This window comes from Carlito syrichta, unplaced genomic scaffold (assembly GCF_000164805.1).
Source record: "Carlito syrichta isolate Samal-C Ts95f unplaced genomic scaffold, Tarsius_syrichta-2.0.1 Scaffold118001, whole genome shotgun sequence".
NCBI lineage: Eukaryota > Metazoa > Chordata > Mammalia > Primates > Tarsiidae > Carlito > Carlito syrichta.
Genome location: NW_007062097.1, coordinates 164,803 through 181,356, shown reverse-complemented (window position 1 = coordinate 181,356; position 16,554 = coordinate 164,803). Strand labels below are relative to the sequence as shown.

Here is a 16,554-nt window from a genome sequence, read left to right as displayed (position 1 = left end):
TTGGTGAGACCTCATCTCTATAATAAATCAAAAACTAGCCAGGCGTGATAGCGCACGCCTGTAGTTGCAGCTACTTGGAAGGCTAAGGCGGAAGGATCGCCGGAGCCCAGCAGGTCGAGGTTGCAGTGGTCCAGCAGGTCAAGGTAGCAGTGGTCGGGAGCATGCCACTGCACTCCAGCCTGGGCCACAGAGTGAGACTCCGACTCAAAAAAAAAAAAAACCCAAAAACAGACAAAAGAAGAGACTGGCAAATATTTATTCTTTATTTTATTTTTTATTGTTGACACTATTACAGATAGATAGAACGACCACAACCATATTAACAAACCAAAAACCTGTGCACAGAAGATGAAGAAAATATATCAAGATGTTAACCACAGTCTTTGGATAATGAAAATATGGGTGAGTTTCTCTTCTACATAACTGTAACTTCAAAGTTTCTATAATGAACACATACTTTGTATGTAATGGAAATATATGTAATAAAGGTGGATTACCAAAACACTTATTGTAACAATGAAGACCATTCAAGGAAGCTGAGACAAAATAACCATAATCCCACAACGACCACACAACTATGTAATTGTTTTCCATCTTTCTTCCTATCTTTGACATTTATGCACACTTATAACACCCTAATAACCACAAACTGGTGCTCAGATCAAGATATTAACAGTAACTATTATTGAGTGTTGGTAATATGAATTTATTTTTTCTTTCTTTCTTTCTTTCTTTCTTTCTTTCTTTCTTTCTTTCTTTCTTTCTTTCCTGAACTTCCAAAGTTTTCCATGTAATGAAAAAATACACACAATTTATTACTAAACCACCAATTATTCAAAGAATTTGAGACAAAATATTTAACCATAATCCCACAATGACAATACTATTTTAGTTATTTTCCACATTTCTTTTCATTTTAGATTTTATGTATATATTTTAACACTGTTATAATCACAAGCTTGTGCACTGAAATAAGATGGAGGAAACAGATCAAGATGTTAACAGTTGTTGTTGGGTGTTGGGAATATGGGTGAATTTTTTTTCTTTTCTAATTTAATTTATTGTATTGCCTAATTTTTCCTCTGGGTATATATTATGCTTGTAATGGAAACATACATAATACACTTTGTTTTCAGGACACTATTATAAGGGACATTTGAAAAAATAAAGATGAAAGTACTTAACCATAATTTCACAAAGATAACATAACAGCTATTTTAATTACACAGCTTCACATAGTTATACTCATAAACCTGTGCACAGAAACAAGAACAAACAAGATACTGAAGAGTATATCTCTCTTTGGATGGTGGGGATATGAGTATTTCCCTCCACTTTTCTGTATTTTCCAAGTGTTTGATAATGAGTTCAAATTATGTTCACAATGGAAACATGATCATAAAATTTTTAATAACACTACCATAAAGAACACTCAAAGAATTTAAGAAAATAATGCTCAACTATAAGCCTACAACAACAACACAACAGCTTTTTACTATAAGCATACACTTTTAGACAGTTAACAGCTGTAGTATAAATATAATTTTGTGTCCTGCTTTCTCCACTTAATATTCCGTAAATATATTTCGACGTTGCTACATAACTCATGATTATCACTTTTAAACAGCTGCATAAGAGTCCACAGATACGTTTACTTAATCATTTCCCTATTGTTTACCATTTAACTTTTCACTGACTTAAGTTGGAATGGACACTCTGACTTTTGGCAAGTTGTTTTCTGAAAAGACTCTACCAGTTAACATTGCCAACAGTTCCACCAAGTTCATCCTAACAGCAACACTGAGTTCTGTTTCAAGAGTCCTTTTCCCAGGCAGTGCCTCACTGCCTCTCAGCTTTCCCAATGTCCATTCCAACCTCCAGCCTTCCTATGCAGCAGACTCTCACCTACACCATGCCATCAAAGGCTTCTTCTTCCAAACTGCCCAGGACACCCCACTCAGTTCATTCTCACCAGCCTGGCCTTCCACAATCCCTGCCTCCGGTGTTTTTTTCTGTCTGTCTCTTCTCTCTCCTAGCTCTGGTGATGTATTAAGACTTCCTTCTTTGGCTTATTCATTTCTGCTTCTTGCTGTCAGCTCTTATAATCTCCCTAGACTTTGGCTTTCTGTGTAAATTTGATACACTCCCCACGAGCCCCAATCCTGCTGATCTAGGAGAGTAAGATTCAGACACATTTCCCCCAGTGGGTATTTTAGTTTTTGTTGTTCAAGTGATCTGCACTTATCTCTTTTGCTCACTTGATCTATAGATCTGCTTTTTATAAGATTTTTTTTATTTTAAATTTTTTTTTCCAGACAACACAAGGCCAAAAAAATTTTTAATATAGTCATTATGCGAGGGGAGGGGAAGCAAAGGAGCACAGGTGGTCCACAGAATAGGACACGGGAAACCTCAAGCTATGAGGTCAACTTGTGATTAAGAGGAAAACTAAGGAGATGAAACAAACGTGACACTCTAATGAACAGCTCAGAAATACTTGGGAGGGCTGAAAAATAAGTAGCAGATGCTAACAAAACAAATTAAGGCTGCTGGGGAACCTGAGTCCATGTTAAGCTTGGGTTGACTGTAAAGAAAGCATTTTTGTTTAAAAATGCAAGTTAAACATGGGGTTAGAGAGTTAGGGTAGGGAAAGAAGAGAATTAAGTTGAGCGGTAGAAATATCTAAGGATACTAGCTCCTGGGCACCCAGGGTACAGACTGACTTGTGGCAGCACACACTAAAGCTGCAGAGGACCCAAGCCATGTTGCTACTTGTCACTTAAGGCAGGAAGCGCACAGAGGAAGTGATAAAAGGTCGTTCGCCTGCATCCTTATTTATTTACAGCATGAGAGCCTTTCCTTCGGTTCTCAACCTTCATTAGGCACTACCGTGATCTAGTGATGGTTGTAACCCGTTCTTTAAAGGCAAAGACATAAGATTTACAGGAACAAGCTTCGGGTTTTATGAATTCACTATCGAACATTGAGTTGGTTTTAAAAAAAAGTGAAATATTTTTTGCATGAGAACCACTGCAAGGTACGCACAATGTCGCAACCAATCAATCTGGGTCACAAAAGGCCAATCTGCGAATTGTAAAGGCTTATACGACATTAGGTTCCAAAGTGTTGGTGCAGACAAAATGGCTGCAGAAAGAAGCTAAAAGTGCTTCTCTCTTCAAGCAGTAAAGAGTAAAACACACGTAATCTTTCATGCCTACACTTTCACAAGTATTCAAGAATAAGAAACAAAACACAGCTAATTACTCAAAAAGATACTGGCAGGGTTCAAATAATGCACAATAAATCTTTCTCAGGACCTAAGACACTTACAAATATATTCTAATTTGTTGCTCTCTTCCTCCTCCAAAAAAAAAAAAAAAATCAGAGTACCAGAAAAGGTATCTCTGCACAATAAACTGTAACTGTATATTATATTAAATCCAAATATATGTGATCACTGTTTTGCTGTGATTTGTTGTTTTATATACACCTCAGGAAACATTATATATAGGTTAAAGGAGTGTCATTTACAGTTGATTGAGGCAACCTTTGTAGTCTCAAATACATATAAGGTTTCTCCTCAGTCTGGTTATTTGGATGAAAGGTAAGATATGTGTTGTGTGGCCTCCCACATCAATACGTTGACATTTGATGGGAAGAGCTACAACTGAAGGAGTCTCCGCCTTCAGTCTCTTTTCAGTTAGAGTTGTCTGATGTTAAGTCACGTGTGCATACACTAAGGTAAGTTTCGTAGACATTATCATGGGTTGGCTTGAATTTGCTGTTGTTTAGTAAGGGTCAAGTCCTGGGTTAAGGTTTTCCAAACTTTACCCCACGCTCTCAGCCAGTGTGGGTATTCTGGTGTCTGGCAAGGGACAGGCGGTCGTTGAAAAGCTGTCCACAGACGTCACATTTGAAGTACTTCTCATCAGCATGATCAGCACCACCTGTGCTGGTGCTGGTGCTGGTGCTGGTGCTAGTGCTGGTGCTGGCACGTTCAATGTACCCTGAGCACTCTCCAAAAGCATTTGCAGGCTCAAATACGATCATGCTCGCATGAGTTTTCAGGTGCTCACTGAATGCTGCGCTGGAAGTGAAGGTTTCTGTGCATTCATGGCAGTCATAGTATGGTTCTTCCACCTCAATCTCCTGATCCTCCCCTTCTTCTTCTGGGTCTTCGATCCCTGCACCATCGGGCTCGTCAGCATCTCCCTCTGGCTCTTCGGCTTTTCCCTCTGGCTCTTCAGCTCTTTCTTCTGGGTCTTCAATCCCTGCGCCATCTGGTTCATCAGCATCCCCGTTGGGCTGTTCGGCCCCTCCATTGGGCTGTGGCTGTTCAGCCTCTCCATTCGGCTCTGCAGCTTCTCCATCTGGCCCTTCGGCCTCTCCGTTTGGCTCAGCAGCTTCTACTTCTGGCTCGGCAGCCTCCACTTCTGGCTCGGCAGCCTCCACCTCTGGTTCGGCAGCCTCCATATTTGACCCCTGAATCCGCAGAACTTCTTGGGGAACAAGGAAATTGGCTTCAACCTCCTGGGCTGCCGCTACAGCTCCTTCTTCTTCTTCATCATCATCTTCTTCTTCAAGATGGAGCTCCTTATGTTTAGTGAGGACTGTGTTATGAATAAAGGACTTGCCGCAGTCCTTGCATTCATAGAATGGTATGGCTCCTTTGAGGGGCTCAACAAGAAATGAGGTATGAGTATAGGAGGACCCATACTCATAGGGCTCATCCTTATGAACACTGATGTGATCTGCAAGTTCCGATGCATTGACAAAGGATTCCCCGCAGACTGCACATTCGAACAGTCTCTCTTCAGTCTGGCTTCTCTGAAATTCAGTGAGGGCTAAGCCTGGAATGATGGCTTCCTCAGCCATCTGGCTCTGCTCCAGTAAATCATCTTCTCGATGAAGTCTCATATGCTCGTTAAGGGCAGAGCTATGAATGAAGCCCTGTCCGCACAGAAGGCATCGAATGGCTGACCCAGCAAGAGCAGGATTTCTCTCTGCGGCTCGGTTTCTCCGTGGCTTCATGGGCAAGAGGGCAATAAAACCATCATCACACCCCTTCATGGAATACAACTGGTCTTGTTCATGGATTCTTTGATGCTCAAAAAGGAATGAGCTGTGAATGAAAGATTCTCCACACTTTGGGCATTCATACAGCTGCTCTCCAGTATATTCTCTCTGATATTCGCTGATGGAATGGGTGTGAATTACAGAATGTGTGTACTCACGACTGTCAACGAGGCACTTCCTGCTGTGGACTTTCTGATGGTCTGTGAGGTCTATGAGATCCACAAAGCCCAGCCCACAGTCCTGACATTCATAAATCGTGTCATCAGGGTCATCCTTCTGAGGCTCTTCCACGTCTGAGCCCTGAATGACAGAGTCTTCAATCCCCTCCTGACCATGGGTCTCCTCACCATGGGTCTTCTTGTCATGAGACTCCTCACCACTGATCTCCTCGCCATGGGTCTTCTTGCCATGAGACTCCTCGCCATGGGTTTTCTTGCCATTAGACTCCTCACCCCAGATCTCCTCATCATGGGTCTTCTTGCCATGAGACTCCTCACCATGAATCTCCTCATCATGGGTCTTCTTGCCATGAGACTCCTCACCACGTATCTCCTTACCACAGGTCTTCTTGCTATGAGTCTCTTCACCATGGATCTTCTCGCCATTAGACTCCTTGCCATGGGACTTCTCATTATGGATCTTCTCACCATTGGACTCCTTGCCATGGGACTTCTCTTGGGCATTGATTTTCTGATGTGTATTGAGGTCTCTGCTGGCATCAAAGCATTGCCTGAATTCCTTACATTTGTTTCGTGCTTGCTCTTTAGCATACTGCTCTTGGGCATAACTTGTCTGAGGATCAGTAGGAGCCAGACTGCGAATGACAGATCGTTCATAGTTTCTACTTCCAGAAGGCTTCTCTCTATCGTGAATCTTACGGTGCTCGGTGAGGTCAGAGCTATAAGCAAAGGACTCCCCACACTCCTCACATTCATAGAGCTTCTCTCTAGAGCGAACTATTTGCTGTTCACCAAAAGGCAGAGAGTGAATTACAGAGGTCTCATTGCTCCTACGCTCAATGTATTTCTTTTTAGCACGAGCCTTCTGGTATTCACGGACATTTGAACTAGGAACAGAAAATTCTCCATCCTTCTTAATTTCACCTGACCCCTCTCCAGTAAGACTTTTTTGAGGTTTGGCATGGGATACACTCTGTATAACAGACTCCTCGTAGCTGTTATTCTTACCTCCTTCATAAGGCTTCTCTCTGGCAGGAATCTTCTGTCGCTTATCATTAAGGTCTGAGATATAAATGGAGGATTCTCCCTTCTCATTAGATTCTACCAGTTCATTTCCATTGTGACTTTTCAGAGACTTAGGAGAAGCTAAGCTATAGATAACAGATCTCTTGTACTCCCTTCCCTCACAGGCACTCACTCCAACACGAACTTTCTGATGGTTGATAACATCCGAGCTCTGAACGGTAGACTCTGCTATCACTTTTGGTTTGTGGGACCCCCCTGCACTGCTACTTTTCTGAGCTTCAGCAGAGGATAAAGTATGAATAACAGACCTCTCATATGGTTTCCCCTCACAGACATTTTCGATAGTGGGAAACTTCTGGTTTTCATCAGGGTTAGAGCTAATAGTGAATGCCTTCTCATCCTCCTCATTTTCAGGTGGTCTTGTTATAGTATGACTCTTCTGAGATTCAGTGAAGGGCATGCTATGAATGACAGATTTCTCATACCCTCTGCCTTCAAAGAGGTTCTTCCGAGAATGAATTTTCTGATGCTCACTGATGTCTGAGCTTTGCATAAAGGCATCTCTGCCATCTTTAAAGTCATAGAGCTTCTCCTTAGTGTAACTTTTCTGACGCCTCTTAAGAGACTGACTGGGAATAAAGGTTTCCTCACAGACTTTACTCTTATTTTCAAAAGGGTTTCCTCTAGTATGAATTTTCTGATGTTCTTTCAGGGATGAGCTATGAAGGAAGGTCTCCCCACAAACCTTACATTCATACATTTTCTCTTTGCCATACATTTTCTGAAAGTTGTTAAGTGTTGAGCTGGGCATAAAGGCTTCCCCACGCTCACGCTCACGCTCATTATCTTTGTCATCACCAAAATGGATTTTCTGGTGCTCAATCAGGGCAGAACTGTGAAGAAAGGTTTCCTTACACACCCTGCACTCATAAAATTTGTCTTTACCATATATTTTCTGAAGCTCACTGAAGGTTGGGCTAGGCATGAAGGCCTCCTCATACTCCTGATCCTTACATCCTGCAAGATACTCTCTAGCATGAATTTTCCGATGTTCCGCCAAGGCAGCGCTCTTATTGAAGGTCTCCCCACATTCCTTACACTCAAAGTGTTTCCCTCCAGTCTGACTTTTCTGAACCTCACTGACAGCCACACTGTGAATAAAGGACTCGCCATATTCATAGAGGTTCTCTCTAGTATGCATTATTTGGTGCTCGACAAACTCAGAGATGACACTGAACGACCTCCCACACTCGTCGCACACGTACGGCATTGCCCCCAGATCCACCGGCTGTGACTCCGTGAAGGAGGGGGAGCTGAGGCTGCCCAGGCTGCTCAGGCTGCTCATGCTCATGGCTTTTCTCATCTCACTGCCACATTCAAAGGGCTTCTTCCTGGGACAGCCCTTCTGATCATGAGTTGAGCCCTTCCCATCTGTATCGAAGTGATAGCGCCTTTTTCTCTCAAGAACTCTCTTTCTGGAAACAGGGTTTGAATTAAACCTAAAGCCGCCCCGAAACGCATTCCCTTCATAACCCCTCTCCTGGATCACTGACTCCCTCTTGTTGAACGAAATGTCCTTCCAGTTATCATCTGACATTCTGGCGAATCTCTGCAACCGATCACTCGACTCCCTTGCTCTTCCCGATTTGGAACTGCGTGACACATCCTTGATGAATTTTTCCATTATCACCCCATGGGAAGATTCATCTTCACAAATTCCCCGCCGATGGGTTGACTTTTTGGCTTCAGGCATAGTTTTCAGACCTGAGAAGAAACCCCAAATGTAAAAACTTCCTAATACCCTATACTTGTACAAAATGACAGTGTGACTTGGAGACCACCCTTCTGTGATATCTGGGAATGGAAAGTGTAGGTTTCTCAATACCTATCGTCATTGGTTATATGGCTTCTCTGTGGTATCTGCCTGGTGCTTACCTCGGCTGGTGCTTGGGTAGGCACTTCTCTTGGACCTTGATGAGTGGCCCTGTGTCATGTGGGAGTGGCCATCATCTTCAGCCAGCTGCACCCCTGGTCACAAGAATAATAGGATGGCTCAAATTCATCACCGAGACACATCACCATGAATTGATCTCCATCTTTCTCTGAACTACTAAATATGAAGCAGTCCATATCTGATGCTTTGGATGTCTGCTTCATCTGCTGTCTCATTTCCTACTACCCATTCCTTAACCCATTCTAATCTGCATTTTAATAAATTCTTCTGACTCCACTCGAAAATGTGTACAAAGGCCCCCATGTGCCCCTGAATCAAATGTATTGCCTTTTTGCCTTCACCTTACCTTCTCATACTACCTCTTGGATCTTGATTTACTCTTTTTCACGGGCCTCTATGGTCTTCCTCTTTCATCTGAACTGTTCTTTCTCCACCTGCTCTTCAAACACTGGAGCTCCTTAAGGCCCCACAACCTTACAGAGCTGTACAGCTGTCTACTATTCACTTGAGCTAGATGTTGTCCAGGAGAGTCCACACAGGAACCCAGCATCCCATTTTGAATGTCTATTTAAAAACCCCCAGTGCCATTGCTCTAGAAAAAGTATCGACTCTAATGGCAAGAAGGTCTCCCATCCTGTACAAAGTATCTTTACCTGAAGACAGAGAGATTTCTTAAAAATACAAATCTCCTCATTTACTTCCCTGTTTGAAATCTTTCAAAGGTTTCTTATTACCCTTCAGGTCCAAATATATTAACTGGATTCTAATGTCCTGCAGCTTGAAAAGAGCAATGACTCGACTGAAAGTAACTATGAGAAGCTGCTACTTACCGAGGGACAGCAGTTTCCTATAGTTCTCCATGTTGTCCTGGATTGTATTGTGAGGTTTCCTTTCCTCAGTGAGGTCCACGACGTTTTGGTATGATTCGGCATCCTAAAATGTCAAGCACAGACCTCTCAATGGAATCTGTCCCCACGGATGTGCAAAGAGAGAAGGATAATGTTGGCGAGATGGGAGCTACGTATACGAAGTTATATAGAAAGTGCTCACGGTACTGGGGTTCTGAGTGATCCAAGTCAAGTGTTACTAGGGGCCTACATCGTACCTACCTTGGCGCTACACTCTGAGGCAGATCCCAAAGACGCATGACACATATTCCTTGCCCTCATGCAGCTTATAATTTGGTTGGAGAGAAAAGACTCATGAAACAATTAGAGAACAATAAACAATAAATTGGGGTACAGATAATATAAGTGCTAAACGGGTTTCATAAAGGAACAGTTCAGGGTGGGCCTGAACAGTGAGCAAAGGTTAGCAAAGGACAGGTGGGGCCTTAAGTAGTGGGTGAGATTATGGTATGTATAGAAGGGGATTGGTGGGAAAGTTTGAACAGGTTAAATATCAAACACACGTGACATACTCAGGGAACAGAAAGAAGATGTATTCAACCAGATCATCTGGTAAGGATATGTGATCTTAACCTCCCTCCTGTTCCTGAACTACACAGCATGGCTACACTGGGGTGCTTCCAGTGTGTAGAATTTTCAAATAATCCAGAAATATCTGTAAGCACTGAGGGCATTTTTATAACTGCCTTTTCTATTTTGTTTTGTTTTGTTTCGTTTTTGAGTTGGAGTCTCACTCTGTTGCCCAGACTGGAGCGCAGTGGCCGCTCCCAGTCACCGCAGCCTCAACCTGCTGGGCTCCGGCGATCCTTCCACCTCAGCCTTCCAAGTAGCTGGAACTACAGGAGCGGACTACCACGCCCAGCTCATTTTGATTTATTGTAGAGATGAGGTCTCGCCAAGTTGCCCAGGCGGGTCTCAAACCCGTGGGCTCAGGCAATCCACTCACCTCAGCCTTCCAAAGGCGCAGGATTACAGGCTGAGCCACCAAGCCTGGCTGCCTTTTCTATTTTAATGGATAGTTTACCTTAAAAGGAATGTTAAAACTTGTTGCCTTACTCAGGAGAACCTTCTATGCAGAATCCGAAAGGACCTTTATTTACTGCCAGAGGATAGCACTAAAACATCACCAGTTTCAGTGAGTCATGGTTCCAGGGAGGATGGCACTGAGGCCTAGAGAAAGACTTGAGGAGGGAGATGGTGTTGTGGGAAGCCTATAAGCTTTGGAGCTGGAGAGAACTCTGGGGTCAAAAGAGAATCACACTATTTATGGGCTGTGCAACACTGGGAACAGAATCTTTCTGAATTGTTCAGGTTCTTCATCTGTAAAATGGGGAGAAGAATATCCATCTGCCTTGCAATACTGTGTGCAAATTTTCTGCAATGTGATATATTGCTTAAATATTTAAAGAAATTATGAAAAGAAAATATAGATGTTTTGATGTTAAATTTCCTAGCACAGTACTGTTGCTGGGAAAAGGCATGAAGCAATATGAAAAATGTAGCAAGAAAGGATTTGCTAAATAAGATACATCTACCGAGAAAGAGGCACAGGCAACTGGGTGTAAGGGGAAAAACTTACTATTCAACTGCCAGTGCAGCCATGAAAAAACAAAAACAACAAAAATTAAGTAGGGCAAAGAAATGAAAGAGAGCTTCAAAAATGAAGCTCTTTCTCACATGCAAGCAAAAGAACACGTTGAGTTAAAATTAAGTTCATCTATGCAAGTAGGTAGCCCTAAATCAGATGTTCACTTTGTTTGTAATCAACAATGACATCTGAATGTATATGAACTGCAGTCAAATTCAACTAAAAGAGATGCTGTGCTGAGAGTGCTAACATGGCGCAATTTAATTTTTGTAACATGACAACCTATACACATAAACAATTAAGAGATTTACATATGACACTGAAAGATAATGAAAGAATTTTCCATTTTGTACACTCTCAAAATGTAATTTATATCATCTGCTGCTGCTGTTTCTACCATACTATGCCTATTGGAAGCAGTAGCTTCCAAACTTTTAACTACATGGACATGGGGTTTGGTTGCCAACTCTTCACCATGCTGTCAAAGAAGGGCATTTAAAAGGCAATGGTGTCATGGTAGTTGGGCTTTGTCTTGCTTTGCCTTTTAAATTAATTTTTTTTTTAAGTTGGAGTCTCACTCTATTGCCCAGCCTGGAGGGCAGTGGCACGCTCACAGCCACTCCAGTGTCAACCTGCTGGGCTCCGGCAATCCTTCCACCTCAGCCTTCCAAGTAGTCAGAACTACAGGCCCGTGCTACCAAGCCCAGGTAATTTTTTATTTATCGTAGAGACAAGGTCTCACCAAGTTGCCCAGGCTGGTATCGAACCCATGGGCTCAGGTAATCCACTCGCCTTGGCCTCCCAAAGTGCTGGGATTACAGGCTGAGCCACCAAGCCTGGCCGCTTAAATTAATTTTAAGTTCGTGTTTTCTTTTACTTTCATGTGAGAAAGCTTTGTGGTGCCTACCTGGCCAATTCCACTCATGCCTCAAGTCTGTCTTCCCACCTCTTACTCAGTCCCAGCCTCCTGGCCTTTGTTCAGTTCCTGTCCCACAACTTTAGCTGAGTTCTCACTAATCCTGAGACCCTTCCCCCAACACCTGTCCCAGCCTACACCTGCTTAACTCTCCACACAAGTGTTAATACCTCCAAGACAATTTCCTTCAATTCAAATCAAGATCCCTGTTATGATTTCCTGTTAATCCTCTATTTTTTCTTGAGCACGCTGAGAATGATTAGCAGTTATACACAATATTTACATGAATATTTACTTGTGCAACTGTCACAAGCTTTTCAGGGCAGGACTCCTCTCAGTGTTGGTCACTGTTGTGCTCACTGGAGCCCAGGCCTGCCATCCGATATGCGGTGAGTGCTGCCATGTGAAGGAAACGAAGGCTCAGCCCACTGGCTCCTCCCTCCTTTGAATCCTGTCAGTGCCAGGGTCGTTTTCCACACTTTGCTATGTCTATATGAGCCCCCTCCTCCTTCCTTAAAGGCAAGCTCGAAGTCCACGTCCGTCTTTCTCTCACCAATCTCCCTGGCACACCCTGTCTCTTAACCCACAATTACCACAATTATGAACACTTTCAGTTGCCTATCTACCACGTGCCAGGCACTTCATACACATTAGTGAATCTAACCCTTCGTAGTAGCCCTAGGAGCAATCATCACACCCACTTTACAGATGAGGAAACTGAGGTTCAGTTTAGTTGAATAAATGGCCCAAGGCCACATGGCTAGCAAGTAGCAGAGTTGGGCTTTGAACCCAGCTCTCGTCAGCTCCAGAGCCTTTGCTCTCCCTGGTTGGTCTGCTCTGCAGACCCACAGCTCTCTTGGCTCCCTCTGAGGACCAGAAAGATCTCAGAGTCACTCAGCTTCCTTGGCCCCATAGGGAATGGCCAGTGCAACCAACCTACCAACCTACACACACATGCTGTGGGGCAAGAATTCCTCTGACTACACGGATGTATCAGGAAACAGGCAGCTGCAACTTGGGCTGCTCCTCACACATGGAATGGGCCTGAGCACCTTGTGGAGTGACGGGGGCTCTCACCCCAGGTTGGACTATGGGGTGGATAAACACACCATCTGGGGAAAGAAAGGCATCTTTGCCATGAAATGAAGATGGCCTTTCTGGAAAGAGAGGAAACCTGAGCATACCTGGGATCGGGACTCATAATCCATCAAGTCCCTGTCGTCGTCTCTTTCCATTTCAAAACTTGTTTTTGCTATCACAGGAAGGGAAAGATCCCGTTGAGGCAGTCCTGGGAAGAGAAAAGGCATCAGGAAGGAGCAAAGCCTAGTCCACCCCGTAGGCCTCAGGTTTGTACCACTGAACTCTGAACCCAGTTGGAGTGTGACTGCGTGCAAGTGAGTTTCTCTCGTCTGCATTCTGCAGCAAGCTCTCAGGAGCCCCACCAACACAGTGACCCTGCGACATCCCAATATCAGGACAGGGTCAGGGCCCTGCCTCATCCTTCTGTTCCAAATCCCTGGAGGTAGCTCACATTGTGCCCCAAGATGTGCGGGTCCAAGCATAGTGCCGATAAGCCTCACCCTCATCCTTAACCTCTGGGTCTCCTTAGCTGTGACGTGACACAGGGATGCAACAGAGGCACCATCTGCCACAATCACCACTTTGAATAGTGCCCACGGCATTGTGACCCATCACTACACATCACTACTGACATCCTTTTCCTGACCATAATTTTAGGGGCACCCTGCTGCCTATTGCAGCATCCTTTAAGTCCAGGAGGAGTAGGAGATGATTTTTGGTGGTGAGGATACCAACAATACATCGATGTGATGATTGGCTCCTTTTCAAAATCTCAAGCCTGGTGCATGAATATGGCAATTCCCTACCATTGCAGGAAGCTGGGGGAGACATTTCTAGTTAACATCATTGGTACAATGTATTTTTTACTATCACACCATCTACGGCATTTATATTAGTTTTCAATTTTTGTAGTGGCATAGCCCTTTATATAGAAACTTCTAGTTTTAAAAAAAAAGTGCCAGTTTAAGAAAAATACTGAATTAACAGTAGTACAGGTGGAAATGGGTATATGTGACAAAACCTGCACAGGTGGTCCTACTGAGCACAATGTCAGAAACAAGGGGGAACTGAAATATATAGTCCAAATTGAGTGGCAAGGACTTCCAAAGACCAGCACCTTCCCCTCAAACTCATGGCACATGTGTCTGGGTACAGGCAGCAGGTGACTCACTGTTTCTTGGGTTCCTGGTATACGACCAGCGGTCTCGCGGCTCCATGTCTCTGCTTCTGCCCCTCCGGTCCCAGTCCCTGTCTCCGTCACCTGAACAGATCAGACATTCAAATGGTTAACAAAGTACTCTGACCTGCCTGTTCTCCTTGCACGTGCATTCACACTCTGCAAAGAGACACTGACCCTACTTCTCCCATAAGCAATGGATCCAAAACTGAGTGCCAGACTAGACTTCCAGGTTCATCTGGGCCCCTCCCCACCCTGTATCTGCAACACATTTTCTGCAGGCTTCATTGAAATGGGGTCTGCTACAAAGCAGTTCCAAAGCTAAGCCTAGAAGCAAACTCTCCCCTCAAACCCTCCGCTGTTCCTAAGGGGCCGAGTCCACATTCAAGAGAAGGGACTGCATACCCTCTGCTATCTGGCTCATGCAGCCAATCTCAAAAGTGCAAAGAAACAAAACCCAAGAAAACAAGACCCCCCCCAAAGCGATGCTCCCCTAAAAAGTTCACTGAAGCATCTTTAACAAACCCTCCTGGGGAGGGTGGGGGCACAGCTTGAAGCAGCCTGCTACAAATTCCAAACAGCTTTAAACACTTTATCATTTAAGAAAATCCTGTATTTCACACCATCTATTGGTGCCTGTTGAGATACAAAAATGTCTCACTACATCATCAATACTTTACTCTCCCCTCAGATTTCCAGGTGAAGTCAACCACTCCAAGGATGGCGGGTCATCTTCATGGAGGTCTCAATGCCCACTGTACTGCCATCTGGAGGCATCTGGCAACAGCCACCCATGGGTGGTAAGACCAGCAGTTTAGATACTCACTGCTGAAAGAATGGACTGTACGAGGCAGTGGGGACTCTCCTCTGTTTCGGTTCATGTCGTCGTCGCTGTTAATGTCACTGCTAGTGTCATCTGACAGGACACCAAACTCCAAGTTAATGCTTTATCATCTTTGGCCTGTGTTCTCAAAATAGCATCCCCCCAATCCTTGGGTCACTCCCCCATAAACACAAGTACCTGGAGTAACCTGATCCTAACATTTCTCAGCTCAAAACTCTTCAGTGACTTCCAGCCACCACTCCTGCCACGTAAATACTGGGCAGGGAGCATGGCCACAACCACCCTGACCATACCCCAAGGCACCAATAACCAGCAGGCAACTCCTGGGATACCATACCAAAAGGGCAAGGATTACAAGAGGTTTTCTTCCTTCTGTGTCTCCTCTCCCTCTCCTGACGCTCAGCTGGGGCAGTTTTATACTCCAGGGGACACCCAGCCATGTGTGGAGACACATTTGGTGGTCATATCCAGTGGAAGAAGACCCCAGATGAGACTCAACACCCAACAGTGCACAAGACAGCCCCCTCCCTACCCCTAACAGAGAATGGCCTGGCCCAGAACGGCCACTGGTAGTCTCAAGGCTGCGAACCCCGGGGAGCACCTGCCACCTGCACCAACAACCGTCCACCTTTGGAGAGTCTCACCTTCTGGCTGGTACATCTTTGTGTAATTCTCCAGCAGAGTGACGAGCTTCTCACAGTTCTCTGGTTTTTTTGCCTGCACCCAAGGTTTGAGCTTTTCAGGGATGATTGTCAGGTACTGCTCAAGGACCAAGAGCTCAATGATCTCCTCCTTGGTGCGAGTCTCCGGCTGCAACCAATCGAGGCAGAGGTTTCGGAGTTTGATCAGGGTCTTTCGAGGCCCAACAAATTCCACATAGAGTAAGTTCCGAAATCTCTGATGAAAGAATTCAGAGTCAGTTGGGCCTTCTCCTATGATGACATCCGGCTCCTTAGTCAAGTCACTGTCTAGCTCATACAGATTGGGGGCCCAGGACTTCTTAGGTTTGGTGGCACACAAGTGCTTTGGATGCGGCATTTCTCTAAGTAAAATTTTCACTGGAGGAACCAAACATGAGTCAACAGGAAAGACGCGGCAGCCTGTGACAGTCAGTACTCAGGGACCTGTAGATCGTAAGGAGATATACACATGTCCCAGAAGTTGAGGACTAGGCAGCAGGGCGTGGCTACCCTACTGAGGGTATCAGCAATACTTTGGGATATGAAAGCCCCAGTAAACCAGACACACAAACGACTATACAAAGTCGGCCCCGGCACAGCAGCTACATCATGACCCCTGGACTTGGCATAGACCTCTGCTACTAACTCGTTAAGAGACTGTGTGCAACTTGTCTAATGCCCTGGAGTATCTCTGTAATACTGTGAGATGAGAACAACAGCATCTACATTGCTTTTAGAACTGTGAAGCTTAAATAAACTAAGATACCTCAAAAGCTTTAACTGCCCAATGCAAGGTACTTGGGAAATGTCCAAGGCCTTAGCCATTACTAAAATCAGATGTCAATGTTTTTCTTAGCCGAAAACGAAAAGGGGAATTAGGAATGGAGATAAATCCTCTCATTTCTAACATTTCTTCCCTTAACACAATTATATTAAAACACAGTATACATGTAAAAGATGGAAGACTACTCAAAAATGTTAAAAGCACTCAGCACTGGATAATATGATTGCCAAGTGGTTGAATTTTCTCTTCACTGATTAACTTCTCTACACCTGTGATGCTGTATAACACAGCTGCTGGCCCTATATGGCCATTTCAATCAAAATTCAATAAATTAAAAATTAA

The 16,554-nt window shown here is 44.2% G+C and overlaps 1 protein-coding gene across 7 annotated transcripts in view; it reads right to left on the bottom strand.

Annotated features, from left to right (window-relative positions):
• Positions 1-249: 249 nt before the first annotated feature.
• Positions 250-16,554, bottom strand: part of PEG3 (paternally expressed 3) — a 30,054-nt gene continuing 13,749 nt past the window's right edge. For 3 of the 7 annotated variants that reach the window (XM_021707452.1, XM_008047864.1, XM_008047868.1), the window contains 7 exons: positions 15,393-15,558; positions 14,731-14,820; positions 13,899-13,988; positions 12,832-12,935; positions 9,066-9,168; positions 8,217-8,309; positions 250-8,045 (listed from right to left, as the gene is read on the bottom strand). In XM_021707452.1, the coding sequence (XP_021563127.1) occupies positions 3,841-8,045; positions 8,217-8,309; positions 9,066-9,168; positions 12,832-12,935; positions 13,899-13,988; positions 14,731-14,820; positions 15,393-15,408 (4,701 nt within the window). In that variant the 5' untranslated portion in view covers positions 15,409-15,558 and the 3' untranslated portion in view covers positions 250-3,840. Of the gene's footprint in view, positions 8,046-8,216; positions 8,310-9,065; positions 9,169-9,344; positions 9,409-12,831; positions 12,936-13,898; positions 13,989-14,730; positions 14,821-15,392; positions 16,013-16,554 lie in introns of those variants that run through there. The other 4 variants (XM_008047865.1, XM_021707450.1, XM_021707451.1 and 1 more) reach the window with 4 other exon arrangements.